Source organism: Stigmatopora nigra, chromosome 5, assembly GCF_051989575.1.
Source record: "Stigmatopora nigra isolate UIUO_SnigA chromosome 5, RoL_Snig_1.1, whole genome shotgun sequence".
NCBI lineage: Eukaryota > Metazoa > Chordata > Actinopteri > Syngnathiformes > Syngnathidae > Stigmatopora > Stigmatopora nigra.
The window spans coordinates 13,170,150-13,188,934 of record NC_135512.1 but is presented as its reverse complement, the minus strand read 5'-3'; the positions used below and the strand labels follow the sequence as shown (position 1 = coordinate 13,188,934).

Genomic DNA, 18,785 nt, shown 5'->3' with positions numbered 1-18,785 from the left:
TATTTGTAAAACGACACTACACCCTGTGCCTGGCCTTGCGTGTTTCAGTGACAGAACGTGCAGATTCCTATGCGATCTGGTGTCATCACTCTGCCGTGTCTGACTGCCAGAAACCCAATGGTATCATTTACTTGTCACTAGTACTACTTAATCTCCGAGTCATATAGACTCAACACAATATTTCAGTAATCAAAGACACGAACAAACTGTTAGGTGAGGGCTCGGGATGAAAATAGAGACAAGTAATTATAATGAATCTAGACATAGCAGAACCAATTTCACAAACATTGGATATCCGAGCAGGAATCCCCTTAAAAGCATTAAGGACTGTCCAAAATGTGAGTGAATTAAAGATGCTGATGTAACTTTTAATTTTGCTAATTCAAAGTGTGCCGGTCCTTTTGGAGATGGCTTCAACATGGGATATATTGTCGAATACGAATCAATAAACCTCTGTGAGTTTCTGGGTTTCTAATTAGAAGTTTCATCCAAATTGCTAACCAAATTGCCATTCAAATCGCCATCCATATTGCGCTTAACCCGAGTAGGCTTATTGATAATAACAATCCCGGAAATTATAGGATTCTTTTCAAAGCAAAAGACTGGTGGTTTAGTCAGCCTTAATGATACTTACTTTCCTTGTAGAAGCCAATGATTTTGTGAAGTGAAGTGCAATTCCTTTTTCAATTTATAGTCATGTTGCGTAATGACCAGCCGCAGGGCAAGTACTAGCATCCCTATTATTCCATGCACACTTTCAAAAAGTCTTTGCGTTCTGCTTAAGGCTACGGAGTATATGGACATGAACCGTGCTTATAATGAACTGTATACATTTAAATTGACATGAATAGTTTGTAGAGTGAACGTCATCCAGGCTATGTTAATCCACAAAAGCAAATAGGATCTGAATATAAAGGATTTTCTAAGTAAAGTGTTTTTCTTTACATAAAAGAGTATATTGAATGAAAATGTGTCTGCAGACAAGACCGGTTGAGATTATCTCATTTTGTAGGACATACACATAAAGTGAGAATTCAAATGATTGGACTCACCTGGCAACCCCGTTTCTCAATCTCGTTGATGCATTTGCTTATAAGCAGGGGCACCAAAAGCCCTGTGTCCTCCCTCTCGACCACCCTCCATGCCTCCACACCGAAGATTTGGGGATCCCTGTTGCCATCTGGTCCTCCATCCAAGGAGTTCTGCCAATGCTCCATCAGGTTCAACTTGACATATATTAACCCACGAGGCTCCAGTTTAACTGCTAGCTGATGAGAACGTATTACCCTGAAGAGTGCAGGTAGGACCACAGTTCCGTGACAGCAAACTCGATTTCGCTTTGGGGTCGGCTCCCAGCTGAATACAACAAGCTTCAAATGCTGGGCATTCTCCAGCTCAATGTTGAAGGTGTGATCCATACCCAAAAAGGCTGTTCGACATGTAAGGAGTGCAGTCCGTGCTTTATTAACTGAGTCCACTTGGATGGCGCAGTAAACATCACGAGAGTCAGTACGAGGTGGTTTGAGATCCTCAGCACCGTAAAAGTGCAAGCTCATCAGTCCAGAGATGTACTGGCTACATTTGGGCTGCTCAGTGAAGCTGTAATGTCGGAAAGCATCAATGTCCAAATCTGTACCGTTTAGTTTTGATATTCCACTTGGTACTTCAGCGTCCCTACATCTTCGTCTCTTTCCCTCAACAGAACTGTGCTTCCCAGATTTAGCCACCAGCTCTGGCGAGTCACCGTCACTTAAGTATCCACCTTTACTGGCAGATTTGGACCCGCTGTTGTTTTTCTTCTTATTGAAGCTGTGCTGCGTGGCCACGCTGCTGTCCAAATGGTATCGTGAGATCACATTTCGGCTGGCAAGCCCAACACCAGACACAGCCAATCGTTGAGTGCCTGAACTTTGGGAAGTTGCTTCTAACCCTCCATTTGTGGCTCGAAGTGAATGGGATCTGGGCTCTAAATGGCCACCTCCATTGCTGTTATTGCTGCTTTGCCCTTTAACGCTGAGTTTCCGGCTTAGCTCTGGAAGCTTCTTCATCTTCATAGATATTTTCCTGACAGTGCGTGGGGACTTGATCTTGTCTGGGAATGACCAGTTAATGGAACTGCTTTTCTTAGTGGGGTTTGGGCTTGAAGGAGGCGAGAATCCAATATTATTGGGCAAGCCAGGAACATCTGCAAAGAAAATCAAATTATTCATGTTGAATCTACCTTACATAGTGGTATCCTAACCAACACGGAAAAATAAAAAGCAGCAAACTTTAAATGGAATTTGTACGATCATGAGTGTAATATAATTTCAACAATGGTTATCGTAAGCCAGTATTACAGAGAAAAAACATATTTCCACATTCAGAGATTTAACATGATTGCCTTCGTCATGAACCACTCAGGAGGGAACACCTTACAGCATGGGGGCCACAGTTCATGCTGGATTAAGTCCGTATCACATGACTTGGCAAGTCCTTTGATGACTGCTTTTAGAACTAACCTCATTTGGATCACGCTATAATGCCCACTCAAAGCAACACGAGAGAATAAATGATGCAGTCTAAAGTGTAAAGCTTCATTCAAGCATCAAATGTGTTATAAAAAATATTTTGGGTTAGGTAATACATTGGTTTTATGAAGCATCCTAAAGTGTGCACAAACCTTATAACACTTAAGTGGTTCTGTAGAAACAGGTCAAGACAAAGAGGAAAGAAACAACATGGATATAGTCTGTGCTAGCCTATATCACAGGCTCAATGTTCAGAGGGACCATAGAGTTACATTTTGGTTCCCATATGAGAGGGAGGAAGGTGAGGTGTTGAAACAGCGTGAGGGAGACAAAGTTGGAAACCTTCACGTGGTGTCTCCTGAGAGGCCGCTCGCTGCGGCCTGCGAATTCCAACAAATACCACTCAGAGCTGCCAACAAGGACCGTGGCACCCTACGTTTTTCATCCAGCCGGAGACATTTGACTGCCCCTCACCTCCGACTACCCCCCGGATGAAATAATCCGCGTTCCAGTGGCAGCTCTAGCGCTATCTGAGGGCAATCCTCAGGCGCTTGTAGTGCAAAAACAAAACAAACAAACAAACGAAACAGCGTGCGGCATAAGATGGGGAGAAGGACAGGGTGTAACCAAAGCATAGGGGACAAAGACACCCCTTGTCCAAGCACTGAGAGTTCTGTATGTCAACTGAAGTACTTGCAAGCAGCTAATGAATGTTCAACTGAACAGTGCTGTTCACTAAGAGTCTTCAGCCAACCATGCTCAGCCACCTTTCCTCCTTCAGTCAGTAGCCTTCCTTATCCGAGCGTCGTACCAATTATAGACAAAATGGCGTTCTGACAAGAAAGACATCGATGGAAAACATGGAAGGTGAAAATACACCAAATAACTCTAGAGCAGGGTCTTATAGAGTTTACACAGGGCCCGGTCAAATCTGAAACATGTGGCCTTCTAGGAAAATATACATAAGTGCTGGTACAAATGATCTCATTATCATTTAATTCATTAGTGGTGTGAAAAACATTGTTAAAAAGAAGCCAAAAACACCCTTGGTAGAGCACTGTAAGGCAACTCCCATGCATATTACCTCGCATGCATTGTGTGATGAAAACATCTTAAAACTATATTGATCACAGCTCGGTTTTTTTTCTTTTTTCAAAAGAAACTGGAGCATAACAGTACCAGCTGCGCTCCAATCTTAACAAATGTTTTCAAGAAGCTATTTACTATGGACAAATTATCTCTCTCAAACAATTACATTGCAAATAAAGAGAAGAACAAAGACTTCCATGGCAAGGTGAAATGGTTAGCATGTCTGTCTCACAGTTCTGAGTTCAAGGCTTCAATCCCCGGTGGGTTTCAAAATGTGTGGGTTTTCTCCGGGTATTCCGGTTTCCCCCCTCATCCCAAAACCATTTATGGTAGGCAGGTTGAACACTCTAAATTGTACCAAGGTATGATTGTGAGCGTGAATGGTTGTTCGTCTCACTTTGCCCTGCGATTGGCAAGTCAGTGTACCCCTACTCCACACAGTTGCATGGGATAGGCTCTGTGAGGATGTGCGTAGAGATTCACAAAACTCAAAATTTGGGGTAGTGGTAAATAAAACTATCATACTACTAGTCGTAATAATTTACCTCTGAGAAAACTGAAGAAACCATGATAACCAATATTTACAATTCAATACAGCCTTTAACGTATGATAGCTATAATATCTTATTAATGCTGGTCAATAATTGTGAAACACACATGTAACTCCTCTAGGCTTTAGCTATGCGGCAGACACACTGACAGTAACTCAATACTCATGAGCTGAGGTTTAGGGGCGACACTTTGACACATTACCCTCCAAGGCTATGTTCATGGGTCAAAGGCCAAATGTCTGCATTCCTCTGCATGACATCTGAGTCCTTTAACTACATCTACCTCACCACCTACATCTTGCACATGTTCGTAGTAAATGGCTGTAGTTAGAATGCAGGTTCATACTGTAGTGTATGTATACAAGAGGAAAACATATCCATGCCCAGCCTCTAACACCTGCCAAAACAAGAGAGGAATTTATGACGAGAGCCTTTCACAACACTGGCACCAGTCAGGTGCAGGAGAAGGGTGTGTATACGAGATGACGTGATTAAGTTGGATATGGTTTGTCACATTAACTCTTGCTCGGAGGTTGAATGTTAAATCAAAGAGGCAGCCTTATATTCAGCCTTGCATTCTCTGATAATAATCTGCCATCACTGATAAAGGAAAAATGCAAACCCACTTACTTTGATTGAGGCTTGTGAGTGTTGTATCCACACTGAAAGTGTGTATGTAAAATGTGAAAACCAACAGGACCATTGTGTACAGTGTAAATAAAGTTGTGAATGGCACACTTGTCCACAAGTTTCTTCACTAGGTGACTGCGTAGTTCTGCTCTGTGCCATCACAAAGCGTTTTACCAGTTGCAGGAGCTTGGCTCCTTAATCATGATGGTTACAAACCCTGCGTTAATATATGCAGGCTTTCTCTTACACAAGATGGCCACATGCCAAAACAGCCCTCATGGGGTTGAGCTCTATTGCAGCCATTTGTGTCCTACCTCAACACCGACAGAAAAGTAGCTGCATTGGTAAAGGCAGTAGGAGATCAATGAGCAGCCAGCCTTCACTACATGGGGTAGAGGGATCTAGTCCTGCTCTGACGAGTGGGAAAAACAGTTTAATTGACACGCCGCCTACCAAATTTTTAAGACAATAGCGAGCAACTGATTAACTACTAAACTGAAAATATACAAACAACTATTATCCCTAAACTGAACTCATCTTAAAATATTGCTCATGGAAAAACAGATACTTAACCCCTTCCCGTTTTTTAAAAAGTATAAAAAAAAGTTTTAAAAAATGTCAAAACTCACACTAAAACTCGTAAGCAGAAGACAAGGGATACAAAAATAGCGGTAGTCAGGGCCCCGCTTCTTCTCCGGCGCTGAATTGGGTGGTACTCAGCGCTAAAGAAGAAGCCATATTTCACAGTAGAAGAATCATATGAAAAAGCAGAGAACGACGACATCTTGCCTTCTCCCGTTTTGTTGCGAAGGAATTTCCCAGTGCACACATCACCTGTGGAGAAACACTGCGCCGAGCCTATTCCAGCTTTGTTCATATTTTGAGTAGCTGTTGAAAATGCCTCCTAAACATCCTGGCATCCAAAGAGCCCAGGAAAAAATGAGATATGACGACAGTGACCAAAGTCATGACGTTGCTGCATATGCTAAAAGTGTAGCATGCCATTGTTGCATGAATGAATAAAATAAAAAAAAGCAAACATTCTGAAGACGGCCACAATATCCTTGAGATAAGGAGAGGAAAGATCTTTTTTTCCCTTATTTAAAGTTAGAACATGTTCATTCCTTTAATATTATTATCACTTCAAAAGATTAATTATTTTGTTTAAGAAATTGTTTTAGGTTGCAAAAATAATAATCTCATGTGGGAGAGAAAGGCCATGTAAAGATGACAGAGAAAATGTTATAATGCTTAAGTATATGATTTAAGTGAGGGTTGCACTAGAGTACTCAGCATTTTGAGTTGCTTGTGATTCCAAGAAAACTATGAGACAACTACCGGTATGTGACCTAAAGTTCACATTTAACACCAGACTATGGAATCTATTCTGGATTTAGAGTGAGGCTCACACAGTATTGGTCTGTTATCTTGTTGCCATCCTCCCAGCCAAACCATGCAATCGTCTGCCAAGACTAAATTCTTGATTCTGACTTCCAGACTCGAGCTCGGGTGTAACTTTAGCAACATGGGCTCATTCTTGCATGCAGAAGGTAGGGACGGCAAAACAACCACGAGGAAAAAAAGGGTGAGACACCACAACCAGCCACTAAATAGACCATGCACACTACCCCCAGAGTCTATCAATCATTATTTTCAATATAAACAGAGCACTTAAAAAGACAAAAAGTCAGTCAATAGGCAGTACACAAGAAGTCTGGAGTGCATCCGGTTACAGATGTGGACTACATATGTTAATTTGTGCACATACCGTATTTTCTCGCATATAAGCCGTATTAGTAGCTCAAAGAAATGATGACTGAATCCAGGGTACAGAACACTGATTTTTATCGAAGGAATGCAAATTCTTCATATACTTTTAGGCAATAACCTTTCAGTCATTGCCATAGTTCTAAGCAGTTTTCTATATTAGCTTGACATAGTTGACAGATTTTAACATATTTGGCAACCGTGCAGTACAACACGTGATGTATTTTCTATTATTGGGTACATGTGCTTGCAGATTTTGCTTTTTATCTTGATACATATTGTTATTTTAGGCTATTTTTAGAACCAACAAAATATACCGTTAGTTCAAAATATTGCTGGTTCCTACAGAAAAAAAATACGTCTGAGTTGACTTCAGCACCCGTAAACTCAATAAGATGAAGGATTTACATGAATCCAACATTGCAATTCAGAGCTGCCAGATGAGAAATACATTCTCAAGTCTTATCAGAGGATAAATATAACCTGCTCAATCTGGCAAAATTTCTACATCTACCAAATTACTGTTCATGGGCTCTTCATACAACAATTATGACAGTGGACTGTTTGTATATTACAGAAAATGTTTTTCTTTTGTCGCAGTGCCAATGGAGCTTTGTGTGCAGCAAATGGCGCCATCATCTCTCGGGAGTCATCGGCAGACTGTACTGATGGCGCAAGGCCAATGGTGACTTGTGTGCATCGGACATAAAGGCCTTTTCAGAAGACCGGTAGCAGTGCACACCTTGCCGCAGGAAAATGGAATGGTGTATTTTATAGTTGGCTGTTCCATAAATAAACTTTTTTTGAGGTTTCCTGGACTTTTGCACCCTTGCACATCAATGCCAAAATGAGTAAAACCGTGTTTGCAGCTATTTAAATAATCTCATCTTCATCCTTTCCTGACCGCGGCTCTGTCTTTTAACATAGTGTTGTTTTTCCCATGCAACCAACACCCCCTCCACACCCCACCTCTGGGCCATGGGTAAAATGTCTATTCCATGTTGATAAAAAGGTTTGGGACCACTGTAATACATGGTATAAATGAGGAAATGGATAAAATCACAGGTAGGGCAAAGATGAAAGTACATTTTGAACTCATTTTCACAGATAATAAAGATCATTAAGTCTTTAGTCTAGTAAATATGCAGAACACGAATTTAAGCGGTGGATTGGCGGTTGAGTGGTTAGCGTGTCAGCCTCACAGCTCTGGGGTCCAGGGTTCAAATCCAGGTCATAATTATAGGCTTAGCTCAACATGCTATCCTTGGTTCAAACCAACATGTTGTCACATTCGAGAAAAACAAGTTGGAAGTTAGGAAATACAAAAAAAAGAAGCTAAGTTGATTAAGAAACAGTGAGCCATGTGCTGACTATCACCACTTTCTAAATCAGTGGTGTTTGAACTATGGTCCGCGGGCCAACTGCGGTCCGCTGCCCAAGTTTATTGCACCGCAGGAAAGTATAAAAATATCCTTGAATATGTTGTGTTCAAAAAGGCTACATTTAGCCTACACAGGAGGAAATTGGAGTAAAATCTACAATCAAAACTGTTAAGTAAACATGATAACCAGTCTCTCGCCATGCCTCCATATTAAATCCAATAAAATAAAAAATTAAAATAATAAGTTGAGAATATCAAGAGGTTTGGTGGGAAAATGGGACAAAAGAGGTATAATTTCTTAACTTACCCATAGATTTGCTGGTAAAGGGTCCTCCTTCCACTTGATGTTTAGAAGCAAACGCTGCACTTTGCGGATGTAGCGCATCATTTCCCTGAACATCTACTGAATTGCTTTCTCCGAGTGACTTTGCTCCACTAGCTTCCAGGGTCCTTGCAATTTGACCTGCATCTCGTTCTCTACGAGGCTCAGCATGACTCGGGGGAAGCAGCTGGCCCGAAGGTCTTTTGGACATTTCAAGGTCATCTTCCTCAGGAATTGGGTTGTACCAGATCTCTCCTTCATCATCAGCATCATTCTCCTCTGCTGGGTCGACACTCTTGGGATGAGGCGGCATGCTCACCTAGATCAGGACAATTGATAATGAAAACAAATTCAGGAATATTCGAATGCATTTATTTGCATTAATATTAAGACTATGTTCCTTTTAATTGAAGTTGTATTACTCAAAGGTGTCAACCTTCGTAATGAGCTTGACAATTATCCTAGTTTAACTAGTTAACATTACAAAATTCTATGCTACTCGATGCTCAATAATGTAATGACATTCAAATCTTGAAAGGTCTGATCTCAACACCATCACAACAATTTATTAGTTGTTATATAGCAATTGTGAAGCTGCTTAGTCAAAAGTAAATATCTCAAATCTTTAAAATGTTAAATTATCCATCAAGTTTTTATCAAGAGACGTAAAAGTGTTAAATTAACCTTGTTTATGTGCAGGGGTGATGGACGTGGAGAAAGTGCCCCGGAACTTCTTGTTTGTTCTGCAGAAGGACTGGATGGTGGCTGTGGATAGCCCAGGAAGACATCCTCCTCTGGTCCCAGCTTTCCTTGCACCTCATCTTTATTGGAATGGTTCTTTCCAAGTGTGCTCTGCTGCAGCCAGTTGCGCTTCTTCGCAACCGTGATGCTATGGAGGTGTGGCCGCCTTGCTGAAAGCTCATTTGCCCTGGAGGCCTCTTGAGATTGGACATTCTCAATAAGAGCTAAATGGGCAATAAAAAGACAATGTTAGAGAATTGGAAGGGCACCATGTCAAGCCTGGATACCTTAGAACCAAATGAATCATGACTATAATCCATCCATGCATGTTTTAAACAATTGGGCCCCATCAGGATCGTGGGTGCATAAGAGCCAATAGCAGCTGACTTTGGTATAGAGGAAGGGTATATGCTGAAATGGTTGTCAGTCACTAAGAAGGTATGTATAGACAAACAACCATCATATTCACAATTATGGCCAATTTAGTGTCTCCAATTAACATGTTTTTTTACAATCTATGGCTAATAGCCAGAGAAAACCAAAGAAAGCCCAAGGAGGACATGCATGCCTCATACAGGAGGCCCTTAACCAACATCCAAAACCAGGCCCTCTCTGCTGAGAGATATACATTTTAGCCATTACAACACTGTGCACCAGATTGATTCATTGCAATAATCTCAATTAGAATACAAATTGCAAACAATAGATTAAATTCAATTTGAGGAAACATCTGTATCAAGAAACAAAAGGTGTGTCCACAGTAAAATCATACATTAAAGTCATAAATTTTGGAATGGATATGATGTTTGGATGGGTGGATATTTTTTGTATGGATGAATGTAGTCTGGCTATTTTTCAACATATTTTCATAATCACCGAAATATCGACCAGATTGGCATAAATTCTCAGGATCATGTTCAGGTATTTTGACCAATACGCATACAATCTTATCATGACCAGCAGGAATCGAGACCGTGCCTGCCTGAAGAGAAGTCGGGCGAGTGAACCTCTACACCACTAGGCGTCTCAGTGATGATTAATTTCACAAATATCAGTTTTGACAATTAAAGGTTCAAATAATCCAGATTGTTTTTAAATAACAACAGCTGCTTGACTGGCATGTTTCCTGTTTCTGAGGAGCAGAACGATAAGTATGTTGTTTACATGTTGTGCTGAGGAAAGTTCCCGGCAACAATATTTAAAAGTCTGTTTTTGTCCTAGTACCAATAACAATACCATTAAAATGCCTTGTTGTGACAAACATTTTTTTCCCACTATTATTAATTTCCTTTCACATATCCACCAAATTTAAGACAGCAAAAGTTATATTACAAAGAATTCAAACCCCTGACACGCCTTGTGAGGATAAAGCATTTCAGAATATGAATGAATGGCCTGAAAAGAAAACATAAAACAATCATATTCCTCTGGTTTCCATCCAAACTGGAATAGAGCTATAATCCCCCCAAAAAATACCCAAATACTGCTGAAAGTGTTGATTTAGTGTTTTCACAGTAGCTCAATGTTTCCTAATGTTTTTTTAGCTGCGGCATTGAAAAATTCTCAAGGCACAGCACCATATGAAAATCTTTTAATTTAAAACTATGTCACCTACATTAATAATATAAAGTCGTTCTCATCAATGTTTTATCAAAATGAATCAAAACTTTTATCTTTTCACACCATTCTAACTTAACCAAAAGTTCATTTTGATGAAATTACGACTCATTGTAATTTCTCGAAGCATATCTGTGTCGCTGGCACAGTGGTAACTGTAGATAATTAAAAGCAACAACCCAATTTAGGAGTCAACTAATGTCCAAGCTCGTATGGTGTCGGTCCTGAAAGACAAGAATGGTACTGTAGTCGGTAACATCTTCTTTGAGGGTCTTTCATAACTGGAAAGAAAAACGTGTGCTAACATGAATAACATTCCAGACGACAACTCCGGGTTTACAGCCTTAACACTCTCTCCACTATCACACTCCTTCTTTGGACAAACACATTCTAAAGCAACAAGCCATTAAATGGAATTCATGACTAACGGTTTTGTAATTTTGTTATCGTTTTATGCCTGTTTATGTCCCTGAAACTCTGAAAAGAATAAGCAGTAGCAAATAATAATTAAAAGTGCATAAATATAGATTGATGGACAGATTGATCTTGAGATTTATAAATCTATACTACTAAGCTATGTTTTGGCTTTTAGACATTTTGGTCTTTTTAGTGATTTCTTTTATTTAAAAAGAGAGAGCAGTGACCTATGTGACAAATACATTTGCATAACAGATCTGCACAATCTGCTTTCCTGTTGTGTGGTGCTTTGTAGAGAATGCAGAGAGACTACATAAATCTCACACCCCTATAAAGGTACCAGATGGCCAAAGCACAATAATATACGGTTTGCATGTCTGTGTGGGCGGAAGAGAGAAAAAGTGGCGGTAAGATGGGAAGTGTTACGGTTTGGCGACAGAGCTAAAAACAGACAACGCTTTTTTCCTCTTTATATACTATTAAAACCTGTAGTACTGCCCCTAAAACTCTCCCTAAATATATTCTGTATCCAAATCTACTAAATGAGGCATTTACTTTCTCCATGCAATACTTTATCCAGTTTCCCACAAGTCTTCCTTTTAGCTTGTCTCCACAGATGCTCTTCTTTTGATCAGAGAAAAACCTAGATCAACAACATTTCTCACTCCATACAAGTAACACTTTGTTGTATGTAGCGTTTTGGCATCGCTTCCAAATTGGGATCTTTGCCGTTTACCATACATCCTGTTGATGCACATTCATATGGTAATGGGAACCCTCTGAGTAGATTTTCCTCTTTTTACATCAACAGACGTCTGACATTGTCTGTGGTTACATTACACGTCAACACTCACATCCTGCTGGGCTTTCTTGGCAGCATTGCCAAATGCATACACTACATCTTCTAAAGTCCATTGTGTTGAACCCAAATGCCTAAACATGTTCAGATAAAAACAATATTGCCAAAATGGCAATACCTACATATTTATTGGGAAAAATTTGCTGAGTGGGATGTGTTGTACGATACCATTTCATAAATTCATCATCCATACTGCGTATCCTTGCAAGGATTGCTGGAACCTATCCCAGCAGACTTTGGGCAAAAGGCCTATTGCCCACTAGAGTGGTCGCTAGTCAGCTATAGGGCACAGATAGAGATAGACAACCATTTGCATGCTCAAACAAACCACCGCCAAGTGGATATTGATCCCACACTTGCCTGTACCGAAGTCAGGTGAGTGAACTCACACTATCAGGTAGGCCTTGGCGATATGACAAAAATTGTTATCATGATGAAACAAAAAGAAAGTATCAGTCGATATTCTATAATTATCTCGATAACTATTACATTTTTTTTCTTTCAAATTTCTGTTGTGCAATAAATATAGGACAACTCCCAACTTACGCCATGAAAAGTAATGAATAATAAAATCTGTAGGAATATTGACAAGCATCTTTATTTTATTAATTTGCCTTTAAACCAAAAGTTACTGCGCAATATGAAATTAATAAAATAATCAACTGAAGACATCATCACCAGTGGCATGCAAACTATTTTCAGCCTCACATTTGGCCATTACAAAAAAGTTAGAAGAACTTAACCCATTTTAACCTAACTTGGCAAGTTTTAGATTTTTGCAACGTTTTCATAAGATTTGCACAAAATTGTGAAACTCCTTGATATCAAGTAAGAAAAGAATTACAGGCTGTCCTCAAATGAGGACAGTAGGGTAAGGACATTTTTTGATAAGGCTGCTCTTTGTGCACAATTATTTGGAGGTATTTAAAAAGAGAAATAAAAAAAAAAGAAAGAAAATGACAGGGAGACATCACTTGGATCTTTTAGTGTGTCGGCTAAGTGTTGTCCTGCACCTCATAATATCTCATTTTGGGTGTTATAGCCCTTTTGCTTTCATGCTCTGTGTTGGCAGCTCTGTAGCTAACATTGGTTAAAAATGGCATTTGGAACTAGCCTTTATGTCGCATCAGCACCCCCATTCTTTGCGATGTTCAGGTGGTGTAATTGCAATACAAGTAAGGAAGGTTTTTATTATTGTTGACAAACATTATTTGACGATAATTATCGTTCTCATTTTATCACCCAGGTCTACCATCAGTTGGCAGTATGAATACTTTAGAAAGGGTGCTCTGAAAAATACCAATGCATTTCTACTGCATTATTTGTCTGTATGTCTTTAAAAGCTCCATTTAAAGATCATCACCCAACTTATTGAGATTCTAAATAAAAGGCAACCTAGTCAGCGTCTGATGTATTGCTCTAAATAAATATAACGCTTCTAACATAGTGGCCTATCTTCAGTGCACTAATGTTATTCTATTAATTGCTGGAATACTCTGAGCAAGAATGCATTGTTCAATCATGGGACGAAAGTGACGCCACGCAAACAAGTTAAACAGCAGGAATGGCATCCCAAAAATTCAATCCAATGTCTCCTTTAAATGCAAGTTACCATGGAGCTGCCCTGAGTTAATGACTGGGGAGGAAGGCAACATGACAGCCCTACCCCCTTGCCCTCAAACACAACCAGAGAGTGCACTGGCTCCTGTTCTGTTCTGGATTCCACTGGCCACAGCTGTGGAAATGTTCAGTGGGGAATAAAAAAGCTTGGTAGATTCCAAACTCTGGGGACTATAAAAAGTAAGGTTCCACAAATTTATCATTCAGTACTCAGTGTCAAGGGAAAATGTTCTGATATTGCTCATCTAGCAAGTACGCTATCCATTAGAAATTAACAAATGTCATGGGTTTATTATGACAATAATTTATGTACCGTGCAATGTATGTTGATTTTATGGATATATTCAAGTAGGTTTTGGTGAAGTGCAGGAATTTTGAAATTGAATCAGAACATTTTGTGAGAGACTGGTTTCAGTGAATTACAGACTGTATGATATTCCAGTGGAGTGTGAACACAGAGGCCTTCCTCTGAGCAGCCACACATATCACACTCTATTTCTAGAAGCACAGCGCTGACAGTCAACAACAGCTTGCAAACAAGACACCTCAACTCTTTGCTCATGAAGGAACTAATGCAGCAGCTCAAATGCAGAGGGCAAAAACATGATAAGAACAATTAGTTCATATTTTAAATTCCTGAGAGTGACGGTACTCTAAAATCTCATCATTTTCTGAAACGCTTTATCCTCACTAAGGTCGTGGGGGTGCTGCCTAGCCCAGCTGACTTTGGGCAAGAGGTGGGGGACACACGGAATTGGTGGCCACCCAATTTTAGGGTACAAGGAGACAAACAACCATTCACACCCACACTCATACCTAGGGGCAATTTAGAGTGTCCAATCAGCCTACCATGCATGTCTTTGGAATGTGGGTGGAAACCGGAGTCCCCGGAGAAAACCCACGCAGGTCCGAGGAGAACATGCAAACTCCACACAGGTGGACCAACCAGGATTTGTGCTAACCACTTACCCCGCCGTGCCGCTTATGTTCTAAAATCTCAGATAAATATCTAGTGTACTTTCTGTATTGAACCAAACATAAAAATGCCATGGCTAAACAATATGTATACAACAACTCCATTCAAAATTAATGAATCGCATATAGAATTCATGAGAAAATAAACCTTGCGGCATAGTTTAACAATTTTTAGGAATTGAAAGCCTGAAATTGTATGTATTTCTATTCGAACAAAAAAGATGTGTCAAAATCTACTGGAAATGGTTTCATGATACAGATGGTTTCACATTTCATAATCATGTCGTTCAGACGCACAAATCTCACCACCAACACCAGGAGAACTGGAACAGTAAGAATGAGTTAGTTGTTATTGAACAATAATGTGAGTGATCCCATCTAAAACCTGATGTGCTATTAATTTATTGTTAAAATGGGCTTAGATTAGTTTGAAGGAGAGACCCCACCACCGGTTAAGAGAATCTTTCAAGAAAGCAAAGAGGTTTGAGCTGTCTCTTCCCTTTGCTTTACATCCAGAAGAGGAGGAGTGCCACCAGGCGGAGTGTACTATGAGTGGAGGATGGTGACAGTAATCATACAGGAAGGAGGGTGAGTGTTCGCTGATTTAGGAGTTCCTCAGGAGTTGAGGCCACTCCATGCGGCCATCCTACCTGAGTTTTGCGGTGTCTTGCTTGCAGGAGACTTGACAGATTTTACCACTTGGCAGGCCATTTGGACCCCTGATCCACTCAGACTGGCCTCAGGAGAAGGACGTTCATGGGTTTGGCTCCTACCGCAGGATGAGGATGAACCTTCTATCCGTTGCTTCATTTCAGATGACAACAGGCGACCTTTGTGCATCCACTGTTGCATCTTGTTGACAGTGACACCATTGCCTTTGAGTAAGTGGTTGCCTGTACCTGGAACTTCAGTTGGCTGTAGTATGTTATCAGGACTCAGAGGCATTAATAATCCCTCTGTGTTGCTGTCCGAAGAACCAGTTAGGCTGTTGATGGAACCACTACTTTGAACAAGGTTCCCACCAGCAGTTAAATGAAAAAGCTTCCCGCTGCTGGCGTCATCGAAGACCACCTGAGGTTTTGAAAGCTTACCAGCATCCTCACTGTCTTTATCTGATTTTAGTTCTGAAACCATTTCGTCATCATACATGAATGGAATAATTCTAAGAAGATTTGTGCCCTGTAAAGGTCCTCCTGGATACCTGATATCTCTGTCACTAGCGCAGCGCACCAAAGAGGATGTTTTCTTAGGCAGAGGTAGATTAACCATACTCTTACTTTTTAAAATAGGTCTATGACCAGACTCAATGGTTGCACCAAGACACAGTAGCAAGGAATCTGTGTCAGAAACCTGCTGGGTGCTGTGTTCACCTCCAGATGACCACGAGTCACTGTCCATGTGTCTGGGAGACAACCTTGAGCACAAGCTGTCCCTAGACTGGCTACTGCAAGAAGAGGGTGCCTGATGCTCACTAAAATCAACATTGACCTGCTGATCCAAATTGATATCATTCATAGCATTTATCAGGAGATAATATGCCTCTTTCAGCTGATTCCTAAGCCTGTCTGTTTCCTGGGCACTGCGTTTCTCATCAACATGTCGTTCATCATGACTTAACTGAGGCAATGCCACCACATCTCCACTATCACTTGCACTGTTTGCCCTAGTTTCATAGAAAGGCAGAATTTCATTATCATAATAATCCTCATCTTCACTTTCTAAAGGATACTTGAGTGATCCCTTTGTATCACATATGGATGCAACACTAATGTCACATATTTCTAGCTCGGTTGGGAAGAAGGCTGGGCTCTGCAGAGGGCCCCTCAAATCGCCAGAATATGTGGGGTCGTAGCTCTCAATTGTTCTGAAGAGGGTTTCTTCTGTTTGAGCATTGTCTGGATTTGTAAGTACTGGTGTGTTCAAACTTTGGTTGTTGGCATTATGTACATTCACAGCAAGGACAGTCCTTGACACGTGTTGGGATTGTCCTTGAGCTGGGGGCTCGCCGTCAGAAGCAGGGGAGTTCACAGTTTGTGCATAGGAATAAATATGATTGGAATTGTCCCCGAAGCCAATTGAATCCCCGACGCTGCATTGCCAGGGGACTGAAATGAAGCGTTTCCTCTGGGCTGGCGTGTCTACAGAGGACAGCCCTCCTGAAATGGTGATCGTGTCATCACACGCCGGCTCCCAGTGGCTCCTATTAGCCCCTGTAATCGCATGTCCCGCAAACTGCACCTCTCTTTGAAGTGAGACCCCCGGGAGCTGGCCATTAACCCGAACCCTGCCCCCGCTGCTGTGCAACGGCGGACACGAGCCGGCTAAGTGCACTGACCGACCCAGCCGGAGCAACTCAACCCCCGCGGTGGCTTGCACCACCGGCCCGTCAACACAATTCTCGTACGTGCTCATTCTCTCTGCCGAGTAATCCAGGCCTGACAGCGGCGTGACTAGCGGGCGAGCCTCGGCGGAGTCACGCTGCATTTGCAAAACTTTTTCTTTACCTTCTCGGCCCGCGTTCGCAGCAGCTACAGTGGAGCCCAATCCAGCGCCGAGCGTTTCTCCCTTCTTGTTTTTTTTCCCACGGAGTTTCGCTAGTAAAGTCCTCCGCAGAGGATCAGCCATTCCTTTCCAATGCCCCCGAAAAGTTCACTTCCTCCCGGTTCCTTTCCTTTCAAAGCGCCTACTCCAGGGGGAAATCGCAGAGTGGCTTCTCCTCGCTCGCCGCGCTCTGAGCTCGCCCCGGGAGCCTCGTCTCCATTCTCTGCTGTCACCTCCGCACTGGAGGCACACTCCGTGACGTTCGCTCGCTCGCTCGCTCGCTTGCTTGCTTGTGCTGTCCCCTCCAACCTCTCTCTAGCTCCGCCACCCCCTCCCTCTCTCCGTCATTCCCTCTCTCCCTCCCTACTTCTCACCCTCCCTCTCTCTCCCACTCTCTCCCTCCTTCTGTCTACCTCCCTCTCTACCTTCCTCTCTCTCCCCCACTTCCTCCCACTTTTACTCCCTCTCTCTCACTCCCTCCTTCCTTCTCTCCCTCTCTCCTTCCCTCTCTCCCTTCCTCTCTCTCCCCCACTTCCTCCCTCTTTTACTCCCTCTCTCTCACTCCCTTCTCCCTTCTCTCCCTCTCTCCTTCCCTCTCTCTCACCATCCCTCCTACCCTCCCTCTCTCTCTCTTGCCTCTCTCCCTCTTCTCCCCCTCCCTGTTTCTCTTGACCTCCCTCTCTCCCCCTTTTCTCTCTCCCTCTCTCCTTCTCTCCCTCTCCCCCTCTCTCCCTCTCTCTCCCTCTTTCCCTCTCTCCCTCTCTCCCTCTCTCCCTCTCTCCCCCACTCTCCTCCACTCTCCCTGTCTCCCACTCTCTCGCTCCCCCTCTCTCTGCCTCCCTCCTTCACTCTTGCCCTCTCTCCCACCATCCCTCACTCCCCCCCCTCCCCCTCTCTTTTTCTCTCCCTCCCTCCCTCCATCTCTCTCTCATATTATATGAAGGTGAAAGAAAATCTTTCATGTCTGCAAAACTTGAGAAAAGAATCTCCAGGGATTCATTTAATTCAAAACATATGAATATATTTCATTCAAAGCTGCTAGTTACGTACGCTCTTGAAAACATGTTGTTTCACAGTAGAAGAGGTAATGCGTGTTTACAGTAATATTTAAGGGTTCAAACTATGTACAGAAGACTCTTTTCCAAAAGGTCTCTCTCATAAGTCACTGTTCCGCTCTGTTCCTACTCTTTGCTTTTCTTTGGCTACTAATAAAATTAGTCCGAGTGTGAGTGAAGAGAAGAAGTGTACTATTATCATAGCATTAATGAGTCCGGTTGTCACCCTGCTTGAGGGCATATGCCTGGCGCATTTTACAAAAATAATGAAAAGTCATGAAAAGCAATTGCCGTTGTATGGATATTTCACCAAACGTTACATAAGTTTATTTTTTAAAGTTGTGTGTTTGTCTAAGACTGTACATATGTTTACTCAGCTGCCTAAACATACACACTCGTTTATTAACCCCAATGGAAAATCTCTTTGGTGTCTTATTAAATTTAATGATTTAATGAATGATTTTGATGAATGTAATAGTGATTCAGAGAGACCTCACAGCTCAAGGGAAAGCTAGTGCATAGATATTCTATGTATAATGTGTACACATGAATACTATCATAGCTAACAGAGAGCATTAACATTTAAGAAATGAAGTTGTGAATAAATACATATCATGCACATTTTAATATCTATACTTTTTGTTAAGAAAAGGGGCGTGCCTTAACAAAATTTGCGAATGATGTCAACACTGTACATCAGTCAGGGAGTG

General features: G+C 41.7%; 1 protein-coding gene and 1 long non-coding RNA gene across 2 annotated transcripts in view; one reads left to right on the top strand and one right to left on the bottom strand.

Moving 5' to 3' along the window:
• syde2 (synapse defective 1, Rho GTPase, homolog 2 (C. elegans)) overlaps window positions 1-17,316 on the bottom strand; it is a 34,388-nt gene extending 17,072 nt beyond the window's left edge. Inside the window, exons 1-4 of the mRNA XM_077717230.1 lie at window positions 15,130-17,316; window positions 8,935-9,215; window positions 8,236-8,569; window positions 1,053-2,185 (exon numbers count right to left, since the gene is read on the bottom strand). Of these exons, the coding sequence (XP_077573356.1) occupies window positions 1,053-2,185; window positions 8,236-8,569; window positions 8,935-9,215; window positions 15,130-17,104 (3,723 nt within the window). The 5' untranslated portion in view covers window positions 17,105-17,316. The remainder of the gene's footprint in view (window positions 1-1,052; window positions 2,186-8,235; window positions 8,570-8,934; window positions 9,216-15,129) is intronic.
• Window positions 200-7,577, top strand: LOC144196792 (uncharacterized). The gene is made up of 3 exons (XR_013326378.1): window positions 200-338; window positions 6,278-6,365; window positions 7,148-7,577. It is a non-coding gene; the product is annotated as an uncharacterized LOC144196792 (long non-coding RNA).
• Window positions 17,317-18,785: the final 1,469 nt, after the last annotated feature.